Raw genomic sequence first — 22734 nt, forward strand, 5'->3', positions numbered from 1 at the left:
GGAGACAGACTTTGAATATGCAGTTACAGTAATAGATACAAAAAGGTTTTGTGGATTTTTTTAATTTTCGTAAATAATAGAGACAGAGTCTTGCTGTGTTGCCCAGGCTTGTCTTGAACTCCTGGGCCCAAGTGATCCTCCCACCTTGGCCTCACAAAGTGCTGGGATCACAGGTGTGAGCCACTGCACCCGGCTATGAGAAGGGTATTAAAGTGGAAAAGCAAAGTGTTTGGCGAGCCTCTCAGCACTGTGATGGGGGATGCCCCAAGCGGCTGTGGGAACAGAGCAGTCCCTGACCGGCCAGCCAAGGGGAGGGGTGGGTAGGCAGGGGATCTGAGGGGAGGGCTGCAGTGGGGCCACGTGTCCTCTTACTCCCATGTGAAAGCTGTAGCTTCACTTCTTTGAATCTTCTAAATATATTTCTTTCAAGTCTTTATGTAGCAAAGCCAGTTTTATTTGCAGAGAACTCATGTTCTAGTTTTTGATTTGAGGTTTTGGTTTGGGTATTGCTCATTTTGAGTGGGAGGTTTTTTGGTTTTCTTCTCTTCTGCTGCTGGGTGTGTCTGTTTTTGCCATTGGCTCCATGTGGCTCCCAGGGCAATGTGGAGACCAGGCCTTGACATGGGCCACTGGTCCTGAGGTCCTGAGGTGGTGTTAGAGATATCTTGCTTTTGAGGCTCCCACTCCACCCCCAAGCTATGAACCAGGGCCCTGGCTTCAGTGCCTGCCTCATGCCAAGGGTGTTTTAGTTTCCTGTACTCGGGAAGAGCCACCATCATTGCTACCACCTACAGGAAGCCCAGCACAGGACTGCAGCCCCGCTGTCTGCTTGGCTTTCTGTCCCATTGCTGTGGCCCTGAGAGTTTGCGTTCGTTTGTAGCCTGGCCTTTGTTAATCTCATCTATTGTGGTGATGTGTTTCTAGTGGGGAGACGGCATCAAGTGAGAGACTTGCCAGCACCATCTTGACCAGCAGCCAAGAATATGTTCACATGGAGCTTAGCACAGGGCCCAGCCCTAGGCAAGTCCCCACCACCAGCCCATTTGCCTGTATTCTCTCCTTACCATCCTCATTCCTGGCTTTAGGCAGGATACGTATGTGTCCACACCTAGTGAGATTCGCTCCCTGAGCCCTGGAGAGCAAACAGAGGATGATCTGGAGGAAGAGTGTGAGCCAGAAGAGATGCTGAAGACACCATCCAAAGATAGCTTGGATCCAGGTTGGAAAAGGGGCCCTATTTTGAACTATGTCAGTGTAGGGAATCATTGCTGGGTTTTGCCCATGACCTTGTTTACAGGGCCTGGCACATATTAAAACTCAGGAGTCGACAGGGTGCGGTGGCTGATACCTGTAATCCCAGCACTTTGGGAGGCCGAGGTGGGTGGATCACCTGAGGTCAGGAGTTGGAGACCAGCCTGACCAATATGGTGAAACCCCGTCTCAACTAAAAATACAAAAATTAGCCGGGCGTGGTGGCGTGCAACTATGGTCCTAGCTACTAGGGAGGCTGAGACAGGAAAATTGCTTGAACCTGGGAGGCAGAGGTTGCAGTGAGCCGAGATCGCTCCACTGCACTCCAGCCTGGGCAACAGAGCAAGACTCCGTCTCAAAAATAATAATAATAATAATATAAATAAAATAAATAAAACTCAGTAATCAGGCTTAGCGTGGTGGCTCACACTTGGAATTTTAGCACTTTGGGAGGCTGAAATGGGAGGGTCACTTGAGGCCAGGAGATAGAGACCAGCCTGGGCAACATAGCGAGAGCCCATCTATGCAAAAAAAAATTTTTTTAAAGAAATTAGCCAGGCATAGTGGCACACATCTGTAGTCCCAACTACATGGGAGGCTGAGGCAGGAGGATCACTTGAGGCCAGGAGTTTGAGACCAGCCTGGCACGTACCAAGACCCCGTTCCTACAAAAAGAAAAAAATTAGCCAGGCCTGGTGGTGCACACCTGTAGTCCCAGCTACCTGGAAGGCTGAGGCAGGAAGATCGCTTGAGCCCAGGAATTCCATGTTATAATGAGCTATGATTGCACCACTGCACTCCAGCCTGAACAATAGAGTGAGATCCTGTCTGTAGAAAAAGAAAGAAACTCAATAATCATATCAGTCAAGACTCTTTCAGTATAAAAGCAACCAGGCTTAAGTCAGGAAGAGGATTTTTTGGTGCCTGAAAATTGGAGAGGATTAGCTTTCAGCATGGCTAGATCCAGATAGACAGATGATGTTAAAAGGAAGATTTTTTTTTGTATCTTTTGGCTCTGCTTTTCTTCATGTTGGCTTTGCTGATGGACAGACTGTCCCTTTACTAGGGGAAAAGATACCCCAGCAACTACAGGCTTATAAAACTCCATAGAGAATAGAACACCTCTTTCCTATAGTAGCTCAAGCAGAGTCTTAGGGTTGTGTGGCTCATGTTTCTGGTATCTGCTGTACCCACTTCTGAGCCAGTTGCTGTAGCTGTCCACATCTCAGCATGTGATCACTTCTGAGGGCAGACTGTAGTCAGCTCCATCCACTCACACCACCTGACCAGGCATCAAAGATGTGTTTGAGGCCGGGTGTGGTAGCTCACGCCTGTAATCCCAGCACTCAGGGAGGCCGAGGCGGGTGGATCACCTGAGGTCAGGAGTTCGAGACCAGCCTGGCCAACATGGTGAAACCCCATGTCTGCTAAAAATACAAAAATTAGCTGGGCGTGATGGCGTGCGCCTGTAATAGCAGCTACTTGGGAAGCTGAGACAGGAGAATTGCTTGAACCTGGGAGACGGAGGTTGCAGTGAGCTGAGACTGCGCCACTGCACTCCAGCCTGGGTGACAAAGCAAGACTCCGTCTCAAAAAATAAATGAATAAGTAAAAATAAATTGAATTATGTTGCGGATATTGTCCGGAATCTTTTTCCTCTGCAAAGTCTCTCATCTACCTGTATGTTGGTGAATACAAAGCAGAGGCCTCCGAAATTTTAAGTTATTCCCCTCCAGGTGGCCATTTAGGTTTTTCCTGATTGCACATCACTGTTAATGAGGCTATGGAGTGGAGACCACTCCTAAGCCTCCTCGAAATGTGAGGATTTCTCCAGGACAGAGTCTGAGGAGTAGCACCATTGGATCCTGGAGTTATTTTATTTTACTTTAAAAAAGTTGTTTTATTATTTTATTTCACTATTTTTGTTGCCCAGGCTGGAGTTCAATAGCACAATCATAGCTCACTGTAGCCTTGACCTCCTGGGCTCAAGCGATTTTCCCTCCTTAGCCTGTGGAGTAGCTGGGACCACAGGCTCAAGCTCCCACACCCAGATAAATATGTGTGTATCAGGGGATGGTGTGTGTAGAGACAAGGTCTCACTGTGTTGCCCAGGCTGGTCTCAAACCCCTGGCCTGAAGTATCCTCCCACCTCGACCTCTCAAAGTGGTGGGATTACAGGCTTGAGCCAGTATGCCTGGCCTTTATTTTAAAAGAGAACCCCGGCTGGGCGCAGTGGCTCACACCTGTAATCCCAGCACTTTGGCAGGCCGAGGCGAGCGGATCACGAGTTCAGGAGATCGAGACCATCCTGGCTAACATGGTGAAACCCCGTCTCTACTAAAAATACAAAAAAAAAAAATTAGCCGGGCATGGTGGCGGGCACCTGTAGTCCCAGCTACTTGGGAGGCTGAGGCAGGAGAATGGCATGAACCCGGGAGGTGGAGCTTGCAGTGAGCCGAGATCGCGCCACTGCACTCCAGCCTGGGCAACAGAGCAAGACTCCGTCTCAAAAAAAAAAAAAAAAAGATAACCCCAAGAGTTCTCCAAACCCAGTTACTGCCCCACCCTGCATTGCATTAGGCTCTCCATTGTCCCCACACTTTTCCTGCCATCCTTTGGTAGTATTAAGCTTTTTCACCTCGGTCAGTCTCGTGAGTCAAATATCGCGTCCCATGGTTTAAGTTTGCATTTCCCTGACCCCCGGTGCTGTTGAGCCTTCTGACTTCTGGGTTGTGGTGTTGCCTCTCTGGGGACTGCCCGGTTATGTATGTGGCCTGTTTGTTGGGTTGTTTGTCCTCTTTTCATGGATTCTGTGTCTTTCCAGATCCTCGTTGCCTGCTAACCAACGGCAAGCTGCCACTGTGGGCAAAGCGGCTGGTAAGTCTTCAGGGAGAGGGTTGCTCAGGGGCTGGCAGAGGAAACGCCTCCCCAGCTCTGCCTTCTGGAAGCCCTTTTTCCTTTCCATGTCCCTCTTTTCCCTGGAGAAGCCCTGTCATCCTTCCAGGCTCAGTGAGACAGCCCTTTGTTCATGATCAGTGCTCTCTGCCAGGCATTGTTCTGGATGTCAGGGACACAACAGTGAGCAAGGGAAACAAAAGTCTCTCCCTTCACAGGCTCACTTGCCTGTGTGGGCGAGGAACAATATCCCCATTAAATAAGTGAATGACGTAGTAGGTTGGGTGCTGATAAGTGCTGTGGAGGGAAAAGAATCAAGAAGGAAAATACGTCAGCCAGGTGCAGTGATACATGTCTGTGGTCCCAGCTACTCAGGAGGCTGAAGTGGGAGGATCACTTGAGCCCAGGAGGTTGAGGCTGTAGGGAACTGAGAAGGCACCACTACTACACTCCAGCGTGGGCAACAGAGTGAGATCCTGTCTCAAAAAAGAGAAAAAGAACAGGGGCCCAGCACGGTGGTTCATGCCTGTGATCCCAGCACTTTGGGAGGCCAAGGCAGGTTGATCGCTTGAGCCCAGTTCAAGACCAGCCTGAGCAATATAGTGAGACCCCATCTCTACAAAAAATAAAAAAATTAGCCAGGCATGGTGGTGCATACCTGTAGTCCCAGGTACTCAGGAGGCTGAAGTGGGAGGATTGTTTGGGCCAGGGAGGTCGAGGATGCAGGGAGCTGAGATGGCACCACAGCACTCCAGCATGAGCAACAGAGCCAACACTTTGTCTCATAAAAAAAATAAAAATAAAAAAGAAAATAAGGAGTGTTGGGGGGTGTCAGTTTTAAGTAAACAGGAAAGGCCTCATTGGGAAAATGATATTTGAGCAGAGTTGAAGCAAGTGAGACAGGCAGATACTGGGACGAATGTTCTAGTCATAACAGCCTATACGTGTAAAGGCCACGAGGCCAGGAGCTCGAGACCAGCTTAGGCAACATAATGAGACCCCCATCTCTACAAAAGATTAAAAATAGCCAGGCATGGTGGTGCACACCCATAGTCCCAGCTACTCAGGAGCCTGAGGCAGGAGGATCACTTCAGCCCAGGAGTTGGAGGCTGCAGTGATCATGCTACTGCACTCCAGCTTGGACGGCAGAACGAGACCTTGTCTCTTAAAAAATAAAAGAAAAAGAGACCGGGTGCAGTGGCTCACGCCTGTAATCCCAGCACTTTGGGAGGCCGAGGCGGGTGTAATCCAAGGTCAAGAGATCAAGATCATCCTGGTCAACATGGTAAAACCCCGTCTCTACTAAAAATACAAAAATTAGCTGGGCATGGTGGTGCATGCCTATAGTCCCAACTACTGGTAAGGCTGAGGCAGGAGAATCACTTGAACCCAGGAGGCAGAGGTTACAGTGAACCGAAATCATGCCACTGCACTCCAGCCTGGCGACAGAATGAGACTCCCTCTCAAAAAAAAAAAAAAAGAAAGAAAGACAATGTGGATTATAAGAGACAGAATAAGAGAGGTGAATGAAGGATGATCCCAAGGTTGGGGCATGAGTAACTGGAAAAAACAACTGAAACAGGGAATCTTTAGGAGGAGCAGGTTTGTGCAGAGGAAATGAGTTGAGTTGTCAGCATGTTAACTTTGAAATACCTACCAGACATCCATACAGAAATGTAGAGCAGTCACATGTGCAATTCTGAAGTTTCAGAGAAAAGTTCATGAATCCCAGCTGGGCATTCCCAGCACTTTGGGAGGCCGAAACAGGATTCCTTGAGCCCAAGGGTTTGAGACCAGCCTGAGCAACATAGTGAGAGTCCACCTCTACCAAAAACCAACAAAATGGGCTGGGCGCAGTGGCTCATGCCTGTAATCCCAGTACTTTGGGAGGCCGAGGCGGGTGGATCACTTGAGGTCAGCAGTTTGAGACCAGCCTGGCCAACATGGCAAAACCCCATCTCTACTAAAAATACAAAAATTAGCCAGGTGTGGTGGTGGGCATCTGTAATCCCAGCTACTCTGGAGGCTGAGACAGGAGAATTGCTTGAAACTGAGAGGTGGAGGTTGCAGTGAGCCAAGGTCACGCCACTGCACTCCAGCCTGGGAGACAGAGCAAGACTTCGTCTCAAAAAAAAAAAAAAAAAAAAAAAAACAGAGAAAGGTTCATGCTGGAAATATGTACCTGGAAGTTGTTTCTAAATGGTATTGAAAGCCAAGAGTCCAGATGGGCTGTGTGAAATGTCCATGTCGCTCCCTGCAGTGAGTGAGCACTCAGCCAGGTGCCTGACTGTCCCATATCCTTCAAGCTAGGGGACGATGATGTGGCAGATGGCTCGGCCTTCCACGCCAAGCGCAGCTACCAGCCCCACGGCCGCTGGGCAGAGCGGGCCGGCCAAGAGCCCCTCAAGACCATCCTGGATGCCCAGGACCTGGATTGCTACTTTACCCCCATGAAGCCCGAGAGTCTGGAGAACTCCATTCTGGATTCACTGGAGCCACAGAGCCTGGCCAGCCTGCTGAGTGAGGTACACACTTCCACCGCAGCCTGGCCCATAGCCCCGGCACCGTGACGGCCCCAGGGCCTGGCGCCTTAGGCTGACTCCCACTCCATGGGGGCAGGGAGGATTACATGAGATGGTGAAGGGCAGGAGGGTGAGCCCCAGGTCTGTTGCACAGCAAGACTTCCCAAGGCAGACAGGGAGTCTTTGGAAAGTGGGTCACTTGGGGGTTAAGAGCTTGGATGCTAGAGCAGGCTTGTACCCAAGTGGGGGACATTTGGGTAGATTGAGCCCTGACCCTACCCATTCCTGTTGTGTGACCTGGAGTAAGAGGCTTACCTCTCTGGGCTTCAGTCTTCTAAAAAGTAGTCATAATGGGGTCAGGGGCAGTGGCTAACACCTGTAATCCCAGCATTTGGGGAGGCCAAGGCAGGAGGATTACTTAACGATCACTTGAGGAGTTCAAGGCCAGCCTAGGCAACGTAGCAAGATCCCACCTCTACAAAAATATTTTTTAAATTTTTTTGTTTTGTTTTGTTTTCTTATTAAAAAAAACTTTTAAATGGTAATAACAATCTCTTCTGCCCCAGAGGGCTTTTACAGGAATCCATGCTTAAGTATAGGGCCTGGGCTCTTAGAGGTGCCCGTGCAACTTTAGCTCTTTCTCTACTATTTTCCAAACAAGATTCATTTTTATCCTATCCTATAATTTGTCATCTTCATTGTGGTATAATATACATGCAGTAACATGCACAGATTTTAGGTATACAGCTTGATGAACTATCTGTGTAATTCATGTGTGTCCACTACCCTGGGCAAAATCTGGAGTGTTTTCTACCTCATAGAAACCCCCTTCTGCCCTTCCCAGTCAGGTCCCCGCACCAGGATAACCAGTGTTCTGACCTCTCACCAAGGACTGGGTTTCCTATTCTTGAACTTCATATAAATAGACACGTAGAGGGTTGGGCCTCCTATTTTTGGTGCTACACCTCTTCCTCATCTGTAAAGGGACTGATAATGCAGGGGCAGACTAGGACAAGCTGGTTGCGAGTGGAGGGCATGGCACAGGCCCTGGTTCACAGCCTCCAGCAGTGGGGCTGCTGGCATGGTTCCTGGCGCACTGTTGGTGGCCCCAGCCATGCCTGCCTCAGAATGGCTGTGCTGTCTTCCCCATAGTCAGAGAGTCCCCAGGAAGCTGGCCGCGGGCACCCCTCCTTCCTGCCCCAGCAGAAGGAATCATCTGAGGCCAGTGAGCTCATCCTCTACTCTCTGGAGGCAGAAGTGACAGTCACAGGGACAGACAGGTGGGTGTCCTTTCACCAAGGGAGCCTTAGTTGGAGGAACCCCCAGCTGATAGCTGCATCCTGGAAGAAGTGCTCTCTGCCTTCCCAGTGGGCTTGTGGGAGTGGGGACAGTTGAGGCCTGGATGGGGCAGGAGCCCAGCCTTAGTTCCCTGGTTCCAGGTGGGGTACAGGAGGGCCTGACCTGGGGGAAGGAGGGGACATTTGGAGGAGGCGGGGAGGCTGTCGCAGTGCTCCTGCAGGAGCAGCGGGTACAGGTGCCTAGGGGCTCCGGGTGGGGCTAGCTGTTGAGTCTCCAGCTGAAGTCCTTGTTTCCTCTCTGCCCCCACTGGCACTGCAGCCAGTATTGCAGGAAGGAGGTGGAGGCCGGGCCTGGAGACCAGCAGGGCGACTCCTACCTCAGGGTGTCCTCCGACAGCCCAAAGGACCAGAGCCCGCCTGAGGGTGAGTGCAGGGCAGGCAGGGACCCTGTGACAGTCTGTGCGTTCAGCCAAGCCCCTTTCTGGGCACCGATGGTGACTTTGACCCAGTACTGAAGCTCAGAGTCTGTCGAGGAAGACACATGTGGTCCCTGCTGCTGCCTGAGGATTCTGGGCCCAGCTGCCTACAGCTGAGAGCCCAGCTCTGCCACCTCCTTGATGTGGAACTTCCCTTATTCATAAAATGGGGGGCAGCTGCTCTTACCATCCCTCCTCCAGATGGGGAAACTGAGCCCAGGGAAGGGTAGCCCTGGCCCTGGCTCACCAGAATGGTCAGGCTGTGGGCTCCTGACCCCGACTCTGTCCTTCAGACTCGGGGGAGTCAGAGGCCGACCTGGAGTGCAGCTTCGCAGCCATCCACTCCCCAGCTCCGCCTCCTGACCCTGCCCCTCGGTTTGCCACGTCACTGCCCCATTTCCCAGGTAAGCAGGGGCCAGACACGCAGGGGACTCGCTGCTCGGGCCTGGCTTAGGGCCAGTCACAATGTCTAAGCACAGGCCCTGCACTTGGAGCCCACTGAGCCTGGAAGATGGGGATCCCTGCTTCTCAGCCTGCGGGCAACAGGGCAGGGATGGGTGGGGCCCGCTTTCTCCATTTCAGGTGGCGTCTGCTGTGACTCATGGTGTTGGCTCCTCTTGTCCCTCCCCTCCTTCCCTGTCAGGATGCGCAGGTCCCACAGAAGATGAGCTGTCCCTGCCCGAGGGACCCAGCGTCCCCAGCAGCTCCCTACCCCAGACTCCGGAGCAGGAGAAGTTCCTCCGCCACCACTTTGAGACACTGACTGAGTCCCCCTGCAGAGGTAGGGCCCTGCCTCACCCACACCTGCCGAGGCCGTCTGTGCAGCCTGGGCACAGCATTGGCGTCCCTGGAGTTGGCTCCCCAGCCGGGCCAGGAGGGTGAGTGGAGAGCACCTGCTTCGTTTTTTTTGAGACGGAGTCTCGCTCTGTTGCCAGGCTGGAGTGCGGTGGCCCAATCTTGGCTCACTGCAACCTCCGACTCCCTGGTTCAAGCAATTCTCCTGCCTCAGCCTCCTGAGTAGCTGGGATTATAGGCATCCACAACCACGCCCTGCTAATTTTTTGTATTTTTAGTAGAGATGAGGTTTCACCATATTGGCCAGACTGGTCTCAAACTCCTGCCTCAGGTGATCTGCCCGCCTTGGCCTCCCAAAGTGCTGGGATTACAGGCGTGAGCCACCGTGCCCGGCCCACTGCTTCACTCTTGACCTGAGCCTCACGATGCCTCCTCACCCACTGCCCCTGCTCGTACCCTGTGTCTGTACATAAGGGTTTCTGGGGAGTGCCCCGCTGGGCTGTGGGCTGGCCTAGGGCCAGGGCTGCTCGGCGGGAAGGGTTATGAGGGTCCCCTCGAGATCTTCCCCTAGAGCTCTTCCCCGCAGCTCTGGGAGACGTGGAGGCCTCTGAAGCTGAAGACTACTTCTTCAACCCACGCCTGAGCATCTCCACGCAGTTCCTCTCAAGCCTCCAGAAGGCATCCAGGTAGAAGCTGGCCAAGCACTGCCCACCCTCCGGCTCCTCAACAGTGCCCCAGGGCAGGCTGAATGAGAATCATCCCCCCTGCTCTCCTCCCCACAGGTTCACCCATACCTTCCCTCCCCGGGCAACCCAGTGCCTTGTGAAATCTCCAGAGGTCAAGCTCATGGACCGAGGCGGAAGCCAGCCCAGAGCAGGTACTGGCTACGCCTCCCCAGACAGTACCCACGTGAGTATTGGGCCCACCTCCGTCAGGGCACGGGGCTGGGAACCCTGAGGCCTTGTCCTCACCTCAGAGCTGTGCCTGCAGGTCCTCGCTGCAGGGAAGGCTGAAGAGACCCTGGAGGCCTGGCACCCACCACGTGAGTGCCCCAGTCCCAGACGGACAGTCCTGGGTTTCTCGGCAAGTGGCGGGATGTCCAGCCTAGCTGTGGGGCGTGGGGGCCCTAGCCATCAGTTCTGTGTGGTGGAGTCAGTGCCATCTGCTTTCGTTACAGCTCCCTGCCTTACGAGCCTGGCGTCCTGTGTCCCTGCTTCCTCCGTGCTGCCCACAGACAGGAATCTCCCAACGCCCACATCTGCACCCACCCCAGGCCTGGCTCAGGGTGTCCATGCCCCCTCCACCTGTTCCTACATGGAGGCCACTGCCAGCTCCCGTGCCAGGATATCACGCAGCATCTCCCTCGGTGACAGTGAGGGCCCTATCGTGGCCACACTGGCCCAGCCCCTCCGTAGGCCATCGTCCGTTGGGGAGCTGGCCTCCTTGGGCCAGGAGCTTCAGGCCATCACCACCGCAACACCACCCAGTTTGGACAGTGAGGGCCAAGAGCCTGCCCTGCGTTCCTGGGGCAACCACGAGGCCCGGGCCAACCTGAGACTGACCCTGTCAAGTGTCTGTGATGGGCTCCTGCTGCCCCCCGTGGATACCCAGCCTGGCGTCACCGTCCCTGCAGTGAGCTTCCCAGCCCCTAGCCCTGTGGAAGAGAGCGCCCTGAGGCTCCACGGCTCTGCCTTTCACCCAAGTCTCCCAGCTCCTGAGTCCCCTGGCCTTCCTGCCCACCCCAGTAACCCCCAGCTTCCAGAGGCCGGGCCTGGCGTCCCTGGCGGCACTGCCTCCCTCCTGGAGCCCACCTCCGGTGAGTACAGCCCTGGAGCAAGGACTGTCCCCTAAGCTCATCCTGTGTGCTAGTTGTCTCAGCTCCAAAGATGGATACTTGACCTGGCCACAGGGACTGTGCCATTCATTCATTCGTGCATTAACTTAAATATTTAATGAGCATTACATGTTGGGCTTTGTGCTAAACCCTGGGACATGGGACATGGTGGTAAACAACACAGAGAACTGACAGCTTCAATGGGGACAATGCCCAGACTAAACCTTTAAGGAACCCGTCATATGTATCACGAAGTGACACATGCTTAGGAGGGACAGAGGAGGGCGAGGGAGTGCAGGGTGGGGACAGGGGTTGGGATTACAAACCAGAAGATAAGAAGAGGCTTCAGGGAGGAGGCTGCATTGGAGCAGAGACCTGTAGGAGTGAAGGGGAGGGAGCCTTGGGGACCCAGAGAAGTGTTCCAGACAGAAGTACAGCATGGAGTCCACCCAGTCGCCCTGGCCGCTCACACCAATGGAATGCAGCTCATCTTGCTCATTCCCTCCTCTCTACCCCAGGTGCACTTGGTCTGTTCCAGGGCAGCCCTGCCCGCTGGAGTGAGCCCTGGGTGCCGGTTGAAGCCCTGTCCCCATCTCCCCTTGAGCTGAGCAGGGTGGGGAACATCTTGCACAGGCTGCAGACCACCTTCCAAGAAGCCCTCGACCTTTACCGTGTGGTGAGCTAAGCCCCAGAGTTGGGAAAGGGTTGAGGGGTCTCTTGAGACTGCCCGGCCTTGGTGGCCCCTGACAAGGCTGGCATCCCTTGCAGTTGGTCTCCAGTGGCCAGGTGGACACCGGGCAGCAGCAGGCACGGACTGAGCTGGTCTCCACCTTCCTGTGGATCCACAGCCAGCTGGAGGCTGAATGCCTGGTGGGGACTAGTGTGGCCCCAGCCCAGGCTCTGCCCAGCCCAGGACCCCCGACCCCACCGACGCTGTACCCCCTGGCCAGCCCAGACCTGCAGGCCCTGCTGGAACACTACTCGGAGCTGCTGGTGCAGGCCGTGCGGAGGAAGGCACGGGGGCACTGAGGGCGCAGCCCCTCCACCGCAGCCCTGCTGCTTCTGAGGACTTAGGTATTTTAAGCGAATAAACTGACAGCTTTGAGGAATGGTTCCTGGTGTCTGTTTGGGCCTATCCACAAAGCCCTCTTCAAGTGGAAGTGGGGAGGGAGGGTAGAAGGTGATGCCCAGAGGACTCGTGTCTGTCAGTGGAGAGCATGGGACCAGCGCTCCCAAGAAGTTCAGGAACTGCAGCCATGACCTCAGGGCCAGTCCTCCCACACTGCCCACCGAGCTGCCACAGACCAGTGTGAGGTGCTTACCCAGTGGGGCCCATTTGTGCCCCAGGGAGGAGCCAGCCCCTCTTACCTGCCCCCTGCCAGTGCCTGAGAACTCACTGGGGCTGCTGTGATCACCATGTGCCTACCTTGCCCAGCAGTCCACGCTTTGCCATATCATGGCTCAGGGCCTCTGGGCCAAGGCCACACTAGATCCCACAAAGTCCACGGTGGTGGTGTCCCCATTTGCAACAGGGGAAACTGAGGACCCATGAACAGGCTTGCCCAAGCTGGGTATGGTGGCCTGCACCTATAATCCCGGCTACTCAGGAGGCTGAGGTGGGAGGATCGCTTGAGGCCAGGAGTTTGAGACCAGCCTGGGCAACTTGGTGAAACCCCATCTCTTTATTTCATTTATTTATTTATTTATTTTTGTTTTTGAGATGGAATCTTGCTCTGTCACCCAGGCTAGAGTGCAGTGGTGCGATCTTGGCTTACTGCAACCTCCGCCTCCCGGGTTCAAGCGATTCTCCTGCCTCAGCCTCCCGAGTAGCTGGGATTACAGGCGCCCACCACCATACTCAGCTGATTTTTGTATTTTTAGTAGAGACGGGGTTTTGCCATGTTGGCCAGGCTGGTCTCGAACTCCTGACCTTGGGAGATCCGCCCACCTCGGCCTCCCAAAGTGCTGGGATTACAGGCATGAGCCACCACACCTGGCCAAAACCCCGTCTCTCTAAATAAAACAAAATAAAACAAGAAACCCAGGCAGGCTTGCCCACTGTATGATCCTGGCAGCAGGCCCAGGCCACGAGCAGCTGGGACCAATAACTGCTTCCCCTTCAGAAGTTCTACATTCCATGAGCTCCCAGCACTGCTACCAGCTCCCCCAGACTGCAGGCATCTGGCCACATGGGGTGTCTGCTAAAAAAGCCACTCTTGGCTGGGGTGTGGTGGTGCACACCTGTAGTCCCAGCTACTCAGGAGGTTGAGGCAGGAGAATCGCCCAAACCCAGGAGGCAGAGGTTTCAGTGAGCTGAGATCACACCATCATTGTACTCCAGCCTGGGTGACACAGCAAGTCTCAAAAAAAAAAAAAAAAAAATCCTGCCAGTTCCCACCCAGGTGCCGGGCACTGTGGCAGAAGGAACATCAGGCAACGCACCTGCCCTCATGGCCACTCACCTTCTATACAGTCAAACAGACGCAGGAATGAGAGCTCTGTGTAATTCTAGATAGGTTGGGGAGATCCATTGCTGGTGAAGGGTCAGGGAAGGACTTTCGAGGTGACATTTGGGCTGAAGCTTGATAGAGGACATCTCAGGAACACATCCAGGCCGACAGCACAGCCAGTGCACAGGCCCGGGGCAGCCACACGTGATCTGTGTGGAAGCAAGAGGAGCGAAGCCCGGATGGCTGGAATGGAGTGAGCAAGGGGAGGGCAGGAGCTGAGGTGCAAGGAGGAGCAGGGCCCCACCAGGCAGGGCCTTGTTGCTTCATAACATTTAAGTCCAAGGAATATCCAGAACAGTTTTTTGTTTTTGGGTTTGTTTCTAAATCTCTGCTCTTAATGTTTGGGGGATATCCAGTGTTGCTTATTTCTCACGACTCTGCCTCAGGGAGTCCAGGTGGTCCAGAACTTGGACCACCTGCCTAGGCCTAGGCCCATCTGCCTAGTTCGGCCACCATTGCCCAAAACCTTGCCCAACATCCCTGGGCAAAGCTTGGTGTTCAGCCCCCCAGGCCTCGGACACCCAGGAGACCACCTTGGGCCTCTGTCATTCATGGAATTACCCTTCCTTCCAACCTGTATCATAGTAAAGTCTTCTGCTCCAAGGAGTAAACACCTGGCTTTCAGGGCCCAAGATGGAGGGACGTTGGTTACCCTTGATGTCATCATGCACCTGGCCTCTTCCTCTCCTGCTCTGTTATCCTCTGTGAGCAAGCCTCAGTCTCCAGCTTATGGCCTCATGGTTGCAACACGGCTGCTGTGGCACCCAGCAGCACACCCTCAGGTGGTGTCTCCATTTTGCAATTGTTGGCTTTCCTGCAGCCCTGACTGAGGTGCCTGGCACAGGCCTGGAAGCGCAGGAGCTAGAAGCTGCCCCGATAGTACTGCTATGGGGAGGCTGAGGTTAGATGTGGAATGCAGGGGGCTCACAGAGGGTGACAGCAGGAGAGGAAGAGGCCAGGTGCACAATGACATGAGGGTCAGAGGCCCAAGTTATTGGTCCCAGCTGCTGGGTGGCCTGGTCCAACCAGGAGCAAAGGCACAGAGCAGGGCGCCCTCTAGGGCAGCAGAAAAGATGCAGATCTCTCCCAGGGGTCTCCCTGGGAGACTCATCTGGGGTCAGATGAGTCCCAGGCAACAGGAGTGGAGATTGCTTTGATGTGCTTGGACCATCTCTCCTGTCCTGGGCATGTTGCAGCTCAAACAAAGAGGTTCTCTCAATAAGAAAGGCAAGTGGGCTGGTAATCAGAGAGGATCCAGCATGTCTGCCACTTCCCTCTTCCAAATGCCAGGCTCTGTCCTGGAAGGACCATACTTTCTCCATACTTCTTAACCAGGATAAACCACCTGGTTAAGAAGCCACTGCTGGTGGTGCAGCATGTGTGCATGTGGTTTGTGAGCTGACAGGGTCCCAGCAGAAAGATGACAGCATGCTTAGATGGGATATTCCAAAGAGTTTAACCAAGGGATCATTTGCAAAGGAGCAGCAGGGACTGGGAAACCACCGAGGCTGGTGCAGAACCCCAGGACTGGCACCCTGGGAGCTGTTACCACCCCCAGGCCACAAGGCACAAAGAGAAGGAACAGGAACCCAAAAGAGCAAATCCCAGGGAGAGGGTAGTGCTGAGGGAGCTGTGGCCCTGACTCCCACAGAGGACGGAGTGAGAATCAACACCCTGACCTTACTCCCCTCCTGCAGGGCACCCCATTGTCCAAATCCTACTGGAAGCCAGAGTGCATAGAAGCCCAGGTGACCCCGCCTCCAGTCAACCTCCTAGGCCATGGAGCAGGGCAGAACAGGCCTGAGAGGGTTCCTGGAGAACTGGGTCCCTGGAAGGAAAACAGTTCATCTTTCACTGCAACTCTCCCCCTGCTTCTACCCCCACATCTACCCTTGGCCTCCCCATAGCAGTACCATCAGGACAGCTCCTGGGTCCTGAGCTGCCAGGCCCGTGCCAGGCATCCCAGTCAGGGCTGCAGGAAAGCCAACAATTGCAAAATGCAGACACCACCTGAAACCCCATTTTGCAGATGACCCAGCTGAGGCCTGGATGTTTGCCCAGAGGAGGGATTCCTCGGCGGGATGCAGTGGCTCATTCCTGTAATCCCAACACTTTGGGAGGCCAAGGCAGGCAGACGGTTTGAGCTCAGGAGTTCAAAACCAGCCCTAGGCAACATAGCAAGACTCCACCTCTACAAAAAATTTTAAAATTAGCTAGGTGTGGTGGTGCACGCCTGTAGTCCCAGCTACTTGGGAGGTTGATGTGGGAGGATCACTTGAGCCCAGGAGCTTGAGGCTACAGTGAGCTGTGTTCACTCCACTGCACTCCAGCCTAGGTGACAAAGCAAGGCCCTGTCTCAAAAAAAAAAAAAAAAAAAAAAAAAAAAAAAAAAAAACCTTCCTAACCAATCCCTGCTTATATGTCTGCCACATGCCAGGCCCCATGCTAAGCATTCTCTCCATGTGAGCTACATGGATCTTCAATACAAACTGGGAAGAGGGAGATTCCTTAGTCTCATTTTCCAGGTGAAGAAACCGAGGCCCAATGAGAAATGACTTGCTCTGGGTCCTGCAGAGAGCAAGCGGCAATGCATGGCCAGCAGACCCTCAGCACTGCCACCCTTGCTTCCCCAAATGAATTGGCACAACTGACTCTCGGGCAATGTAAAGAAATGAAGAAATACTCCTCTCACCAGCAAGCCTTGTACAGATGTCCCCCTCTGACTAGAACACCCTCCCCTTTCATCTGAAACCTTTCAGCGCTTATCCAGGAAGCCATCCCTGTACCCGTAGCCTGGATCAGGAGCCTGTTCGGGTCCCCAGGTACCCCTCTTTTCCCCATCACGGCTGGGTCTCTGCCTCACTTGCCTCTCACTGTCTTGGTCATTCTGGGCTGTCACTGGTGTGCCTCCTTCATGGACTTACGCGATCATTTTCAGTAAGCTAGGTCTGGAGCTTAGAAAATTGTTTAGTTGACAGGCGCAATGGCTCACGCCTGTAATCCCAGCACTTTGGGAGGTTGAGGCAGGTGGATCACTCGAGGTCAGGAGTTTGAGACCAGCCTGCCCAACATGGTGAAACCCTATCTCTACTAAAAATACAAAAATTAGCCGGGTGTGGTGGTGCGCACCTGTAGTCCCAGCTACTTGCGGGGCTGAGGCAGCAGAATCGCTTGAACCCAGGAGGCGGAGGCTGCAGTGTGTGGAGATCGTACCACTGCACTCCAGCCTGGGCAACAGAGTGAGAATCTGTCTCAAAAAACAAAACAAAACAAAAAAATAAAAACAGGTTGGGCGCGGTGGCTCACGCCTGTAATCCCAGCACTTTGGGAGGCTGAGCCAGGCGGATCACCTGCAGTTAGGAGTTTGAGACCAGCCTGGCCAACATGGTGAAACCCCATCTCTACAAAAAACACAAAAAATCAGCTGGGTGCAGTGGTGTGCCCCTGTAATCCCAGCTACTTGGAAGGCTGAGGCAGGAGACTCACTTGAACCCAGGAGGCGGAGGCTGCGGTGAGCCAAGATCACGCCATTGCACTCCAGCCTGGGCAACGAGCAAAACTCCGCCTCAAAAAAAAAAATTAAAAAACAGAGCTTGGATTGCTTCTTAGTCTTCTGGCTAAGAATCAAGTGTAAAACAGAGCTTGGCCAGTGTGCCGGGGTAGGGTCCTGGGAGCCCCTGGCTGTGTCAAGAGACCCCCTTTAGGCCAGGTGCGGTGGCTCATGCCTGTAATCCCAGCACTTTGGGAGGCCAAGGCAGGCAGATCACTTGACGTCAGGAGTTCAAGACTAGCCTGGCCAACATGGTGAAACTCTGTCTCTACCAAAAATACAAAAATTAGCCCGGTGTGGTGGTGCATGCCTGTAGTCCCAGCTACTCAGGAGGCTGAGGCAGAAGAATCGTTTGAACCCGGGAGGTGGAGGTTCCAGTGAGCCAAGATGGTGCCACTGCACTCCAGCCTGGGCAACAAGAGTGAAACTCCGTCTCAAAAAAAAAAAAAAAAAAATAGGAGACCCCCTTTTACTTTCCAGACTGTGGGAGGGAGGAAGAGTGTTGTCCCAGGCAGTAACTAGGGGCTAGATTATTAACAAACTAGTATTTTAGTGCCTGCTACACCTGAACAGTGCTTCTGGCTGAATGTTAGCCCTGGGAATCTGAAGATCAGAGAGGTGGGGCATCCTGCCTGAGGATGCACAGCCTGGATCCTCATTTTGCCCTGACTTATCCAGATCTGCTGTCCTCCTGCACCCTACAGAGCAGGGCAATCACAGCAGGGGGCCCCTTCAGTGTCCTCAGACAGCTGCTGTGATTTGAATAACCAGGCAGGCTGCTGGATGTCCCCTGGTGACTGATTTGCCTGGCAAACAGACCCTCAACCCCTGGGAGACAGTCCCCCTGGGGCCTTGTTTCTTCTTCCTATCCTCAAAAGCTCCCCAGGCCCATCTCCCCTTGCCTGGCCCTGCTTGGTGGTCCTAGTGCTTGTCCACCCCTGGAGGCTGGATGGTTCCCTCCAAAACCTGGGAGAAGATGGGCAGGTCCCCAGGCAGGGGTAACCCGAGCCAGCTTAGTCCACTCCCAGGGCCAGTCAGGAAATTTGCATGAAGAGAATGAGGTTCCTCAGAGGCTTCCCCTCCTTTCCCACCAGGGATAGTCATCCTGGGGCTGAGGTCTGACAGCAGGTGGAAGCAGCCCGTGTGTGTGGAGAGCCTTCCAGAGGGCATGCCCCGCGCCTTCCTGGTCAGGAGTCGGCGTCCACAGCCCCCCAACTGGGGCCATCTGCCTGACCAGCTCCGGGGAGATGCCTATATCCCAGGTGGGCCCCTCACTGTGCCTGGAGGTAAGGGGCAGGAGAGACGCGGTGTCACCATCTGGCTTTTCTCCTCAGACTGCAGCAGCCTGGGGGGGCCACCGGCACAACAGTCGTCCAGTGTCAGGGATCCGTGGACAGCGGTGAGTGTGTAACTGGCCAGCAAAGCCAGCTGTTTCGCTCCTGCCTGCTCTCAGCCTTAATGAAGCTGACAGCCCCTTGCTCCCCCGACCCATCTGCACACGCCCTCCAGCCTCGGGACCTGTCCGCCCCTACTTCTCTCTGTTGGGAATGCCTCTCCTTTCCTAGTAGTGAGCTCTCTACTGTTAGGTCTCACCCCAGGCACCAGGGCCGGCAGCCACAGGGATCTCTTCCAGCGGGGCACAATAAGATTCATCCCCACATGTGGATGATCCGCTTTATGTCAGAACGTGGGACAAGGCAACAGGAGTGCGATGGGAGATAAGGGCTTTTTCAGCTGTGCATGCATTGGAGGAAGGAAAGCGCCAGCTGGAATGTAATATATTCATGAAAGCTAGGCACTGTTCTAGGCATGGGCTGTTACATTCAGCGGGAATAAGACAAAAATCCACAATTTTATGGAGCTTATATTCTGGTTGGGGCTGCATGTATAGACAATAAAATTAGTCAGCCTGTAATTCCAGCACTTTGGGAGGCCGAGGCGGGTGAATCACTTGAGGTCATGAGTTCGAGACCAGGCTGGCCAACATGTTGAAACCTTGTCTCTACTAAAATTACAAACATTAGCCAGACATGGTGGCACGTGCCTGTAATCCCAGCTATTTGGGAGGCTGAGGCAGGAGAATCGCTTGAACCCAGGAGGCGGCAGTCGCAGTGAGCCGAGATTGCGCCACTGCACTCCAGCCTGGGTGACAGAGCGAGATTCTGTCTGAAAAAAAAAAAAAAAAAAAGAAAAGCCAGACATGGTGGCATGCGCCTGTAATCCCAGCTCCTCAGGAGGCTGAGGCAGGAGAATCAGTTGAACCTAGGAGGCAGGGCAGAGGATGCAGTGAGCCGAGTCTGCGCCACTGCACTCCAGCCTGGGAAACAGACCTAGACTCCATCCCCTCTCAAAAAAAAACAATAAAATTAGAAAAATAGACCGGGCATAGTGGCTCATGCCTGTAATCCCAGCACTTTGTGAGGCCAAGGTGGGTGGATTGCTTGAGGTCAGGAATTCAAGACCAGCCTGGCCAACATGGTGAAACCCCATCTCTACAAAAAATAAAAAAATTAACTGGGCATGTGGCGCATGCCTACAATCGTGTAATCGTGGGGAGGCTGAGGCACTAGAATCGCTTGAACCCGGGAGGCGGAGGTTGCAGTGACGTGACATCATACCACTTCACTCCTGCCTGGGCGACAGAGCAAGACTCTATCTTTAAAAAAAAAAAAAAAAAAAGTGTATATCACATCAGAAGATGGGACTTGGCATAGAGAAAGTAAGGACCATGGGATAGTGAGGGAAGGCCCTGGAGAGTGACAGGCACACACACTAATCACTGTCTCCCACCTGCCTTCCGAATCCTCCGTAGTAGCTCAGGACACTCTGTAAATACTCATTTGCAGAGTAACAAAGGGTAGATGGGGTCCAGCCAGAGAGGCTAATAACTCCTGCATCCCTCCAGCAGCCCACACAGGGCAACCTGACCTCTGCTCCCAGGGGCCCAGGGACGCTGGGCTGCCCGCTCTGCCCTAAGGCCTTCCCTCTGCAGCGCATGCTGACAAGGCACCTCAAGTGCCACAGCCCCGTGCGCCGCCACCTGTGCCGCTGTTGTGGCAAGGGCTTTCATGACGCCTTCGATCTCAAGCGCCACATGAGGACTCACACTGGTGAGCAGTGGCAGGGACAGGGAAAAGTTGCTGGGCCCCAGGTGGGGATGGAAGGAAATGGAGAGAGGTGCTGGGCTGTGGAGTGTCCATGGTTTGTGTATGTGGGGTATGGGGAATCAAGACATGATGTCTCTCGGACCCCAGTGGGTGGGTGTAAGGTGGCACCAAAATAGGGGCCTGTCACGGAATGCAGAGTGCAGACGGATGCCGGTTATACGATTCAGGCTCCAGATCGAAAGGCAAGGGAAGGCCTCCCTCTCCATCCCCCAGGGGAGGGAGCATCCTGGTGAGGGAGGGTGGAGACACAGGTGTCTGGCCCATGTCTGCACTGGGTGACGGTAGCAGATGGTGGGTCATGGGTGGAAGAGTCTGAAGAGCTTGGAATAGGTACCAGAAATGCTCAACACTGGAAAGCAGGGTGGGGGCGCTTTAGTCCAGAGCCCATTGCCCTCTCTGTCCAGCCCTCCCCTCTGCGCCCATCTGTGCAGGGATCCGGCCCTTCCGCTGCAGTGCTTGCGGGAAAGCGTTTACGCAGCGATGCTCCCTGGAAGCTCACCTTGCTAAGGTGCATGGACAGCCGGCCAGCTACGCTTACCGTGAGCGCCGCGAGAAGCTGCACGTGTGCGAGGACTGCGGCTTCACCAGCTCCCGGCCCGACACCTACGCACAGCACCGCGCCCTGCACCGCGCAGCCTGATACGGTGTGCCAGCGTCCTCCCCACGAGGCAAATAAACACAGAAAACTCACGCATGGAATCTGGTGTTTATTACACTCGGGGGAGAGAGGAGGTCACTCGGTCCAGCGGTGGCCGCAGTGTGGGGCTGTGCACACGTAGTAAAGGCGCATGGCGTCCTGGCAGAAATGATGCATGGTTAGGAAGGATTTGGACCCAGCAACGCCTTACCCCAAAAGAACAGGCAAGAGAACATCATCAATAGGTAAGGGCCCGGCACAGAGTTCCAAGAAGCGCAGGGTCACCCACATTGATATCCCCGCACCCAGAAAGGACCAAACAAGCCCCAGATACTTAGAAAGCCCTCGCGCCACTTACCTCGGCCCGCGCACTGTGTGACTGGAAAAACACAGCCTCCTTGTGGCCGCACCTGAGAGGGTGGGGACTCGGTCACCGGAGGCTTCACACCCTTCCCTCCTCCCTTCGCCCAGTGAGGAGACGAGCCTCACTTTACCTCCCCAGTACCAGCTGAACGCTCACTTTTGGCACGGGTGGTCCTCGGTCCGCGGCAACGTGGGGTCCTGGGACACGTCGGCGATAATCTGGGTCAGTTCGCTGCAGGGACGCGGGGGTGCAAAATTACGCTCAGACCCAGCCTCCAGAGCCAACACCCCCGCCCCCAGCTCAGGGCCCGCCACTCACTCCACTTCGTGCGTGATCTTGTTGACATAGATGCAGCTGTTGTCGGCCTCCTGCTGGTAATCACAGTTCCGGCACTACGAGAGGGCGAGTGTGGGGGAAAGGGGGTCACGGAAGGATTCCAGACAAGACTGGGAGGAGAGGGCAGGGTGATCCCGGAGGATATGACAACAGGACTCTCTTTGGGGATGGGCAGGACATGAGAGTCAGGATCACTTGAGGTGCAGCGGAGGGCGAACAGGGAGTCCGATCACAGAGGCAGGGGGCAGGGCGGGGCCACGCTGGGAACAGGTGGACCTGCCGGGGAAGACCCCGGCGCTCACCGCGTAGAGCAGAATGCGGTTCTCCTTGTCTTCCTTGGGGTACAGCATGTTGTTACTGTGGGGAGGGGGAGGTGCCAGGGGTTAGTCCTGGAGCCATTCCTCGCCCGCCTTCTAACATCACCCGCTCCCTCCGCCTCACCATTCCTGGCAGAAGCGAATACCCACGAAGCCCGGCTCGTAGGTCCCGTCGGGCTCCATGGCGATGCGCAGCCCGCGCAGCCCTCCCAGCCTTCTGCGCTTGCTCCGCCGCGCTACAGGTCGCGAGAGGGGCCAGGCCTAGGTGCTTCGCCAAAAGAGGGCGGAGCTGCGCACACGTGCTGGCTCCCAGCCGCCTCGGGCTCGGCTCTCTCCGCGCAGAGGTTTCATGGCTTGCTTCAATCTTTTGATATCTTAGAGTAATTGCTTCCAATTTTTGGGCATCGCCGCCTCAGTTTACAGAATAGTATGGATCTGGTGCCAGAGCCGGGAAAACGATGCGCATCGTAAACCGCAAAACACTGAGCATCCAGGACAGAAGCCACGGCGCTTGGCTTGGTTGAAGGCCAGTGCGCATGCGCGAGTTTACCCTTCGCGGACTGGGCGAGCTCTTGCCACTCCTACCTCCGGGCTTCAGTCTTCGCCGCCTGTTCTGGTCCTTTCCCGGGCCGCTATTGGAAGAACCGTGAACTATGGAAGGCCCCTCTGGATTGGCTGGGCTGGCCCAAGAGTAAGGAGAGCCCTCTTCCTGGCGGTGGGGAAGGGACGGCGGCGATTGGCGGACGCTCCTGGCAGGAGAGCGCGGATTGGTCAGGCACGGA

At 54.6% G+C, this 22734-nt stretch overlaps 3 protein-coding genes across 16 annotated transcripts in view; 2 read left to right on the plus strand and 1 right to left on the minus strand.

Moving 5' to 3' along the window:
• WDR62 (WD repeat domain 62) overlaps positions 1-12176 on the plus strand; it is a 50857-nt gene extending 38681 nt beyond the window's left edge. For 4 of the 12 annotated variants that reach the window (XM_008969129.5, XM_055103060.2, XM_055103063.2 and 1 more), the window contains 13 exons: positions 1086-1219; positions 4076-4128; positions 6453-6671; positions 7821-7948; positions 8286-8389; positions 8736-8846; positions 9086-9223; positions 9824-9923; positions 10020-10146; positions 10228-10279; positions 10415-11053; positions 11590-11747; positions 11840-12176. In XM_008969129.5, coding sequence (XP_008967377.3) covers positions 1086-1219; positions 4076-4128; positions 6453-6671; positions 7821-7948; positions 8286-8389; positions 8736-8846; positions 9086-9223; positions 9824-9923; positions 10020-10146; positions 10228-10279; positions 10415-11053; positions 11590-11747; positions 11840-12100 — 2224 coding nt within the window. In that variant the 3' untranslated portion in view covers positions 12101-12176. Of the gene's footprint in view, positions 1-1085; positions 1220-4075; positions 4129-6452; positions 6672-7820; positions 7949-8285; positions 8390-8735; positions 8847-9085; positions 9224-9808; positions 9924-10019; positions 10147-10227; positions 10280-10414; positions 11054-11589; positions 11748-11839 lie in introns of all 12 variants that reach the window. The other 8 variants (XM_003816089.6, XM_034945390.3, XM_008969130.5 and 5 more) reach the window with 3 other exon arrangements.
• A 6055-nt stretch (positions 12177-18231) lies between these two features.
• On the plus strand, positions 18232-20991 carry OVOL3 (ovo like zinc finger 3). Of its 3 annotated transcripts, none has more exons than XM_055102803.2 (4): positions 18232-18393; positions 18466-18530; positions 20037-20241; positions 20703-20987. In XM_055102803.2, exons 1-4 carry the CDS (start codon positions 18300-18302, stop codon positions 20936-20938), a joined length of 600 nt encoding a protein of 199 aa, XP_054958778.1. In that variant the 5' UTR covers positions 18232-18299; the 3' UTR covers positions 20939-20987. The 3 variants fall into 3 exon arrangements, with proteins under 3 accessions (XP_054958778.1, XP_008967374.1, NP_001289692.1); NM_001302763.1 differs by having other exon boundaries at positions 18300-18393; positions 20730-20985; XM_008969126.4 differs by having other exon boundaries at positions 18293-18530; positions 20730-20991.
• On the minus strand, positions 20986-22210 carry POLR2I (RNA polymerase II subunit I). The gene is made up of 6 exons (XM_003816139.5): positions 22077-22210; positions 21938-21992; positions 21618-21691; positions 21456-21530; positions 21294-21345; positions 20986-21094 (listed from the first exon to the last, which is right to left on the minus strand). Exons 1-6 carry the CDS (start codon positions 22133-22135, stop codon positions 21032-21034), a joined length of 378 nt encoding a protein of 125 aa, XP_003816187.1. The 5' UTR covers positions 22136-22210; the 3' UTR covers positions 20986-21031.
• Positions 22211-22734: the final 524 nt, after the last annotated feature.

The sequence above is a fragment of the Pan paniscus genome, chromosome 20 (assembly GCF_029289425.2).
Source record: "Pan paniscus chromosome 20, NHGRI_mPanPan1-v2.0_pri, whole genome shotgun sequence".
Classification (NCBI taxonomy): Eukaryota; Metazoa; Chordata; class Mammalia; order Primates; family Hominidae; genus Pan; species Pan paniscus.

Excerpts from the sequence above, each read along its gene's own strand:
- OVOL3 (XM_008969126.4), top strand. The coding sequence starts at position 18,300 with ATGCCCCGCGCCTTCCTGGTCAGGAGTCGGCGTCCACAGCCCCCCAAC. Across the intron at positions 18,531-20,036 it reads TCAGGGATCCGTGGACAGCG|CAGCCCACACAGGGCAACCT; the intron begins GTGAGTGTGTAA and ends GCATCCCTCCAG. Across the intron at positions 20,242-20,729 it reads CCACATGAGGACTCACACTG|GGATCCGGCCCTTCCGCTGC; the intron begins GTGAGCAGTGGC and ends CCATCTGTGCAG.
- POLR2I (XM_003816139.5), bottom strand. The coding sequence starts at position 22,135 with ATGGAGCCCGACGGGACCTACGAGCCGGGCTTCGTGGGTATTCGCTTC. Across the intron at positions 21,531-21,617 it reads AAGATCACGCACGAAGTGGA|CGAACTGACCCAGATTATCG; the intron begins GTGAGTGGCGGG and ends GCGTCCCTGCAG. Across the intron at positions 21,346-21,455 it reads GAGGACCACCCGTGCCAAAA|GTGCGGCCACAAGGAGGCTG; the intron begins GTGAGCGTTCAG and ends CCACCCTCTCAG.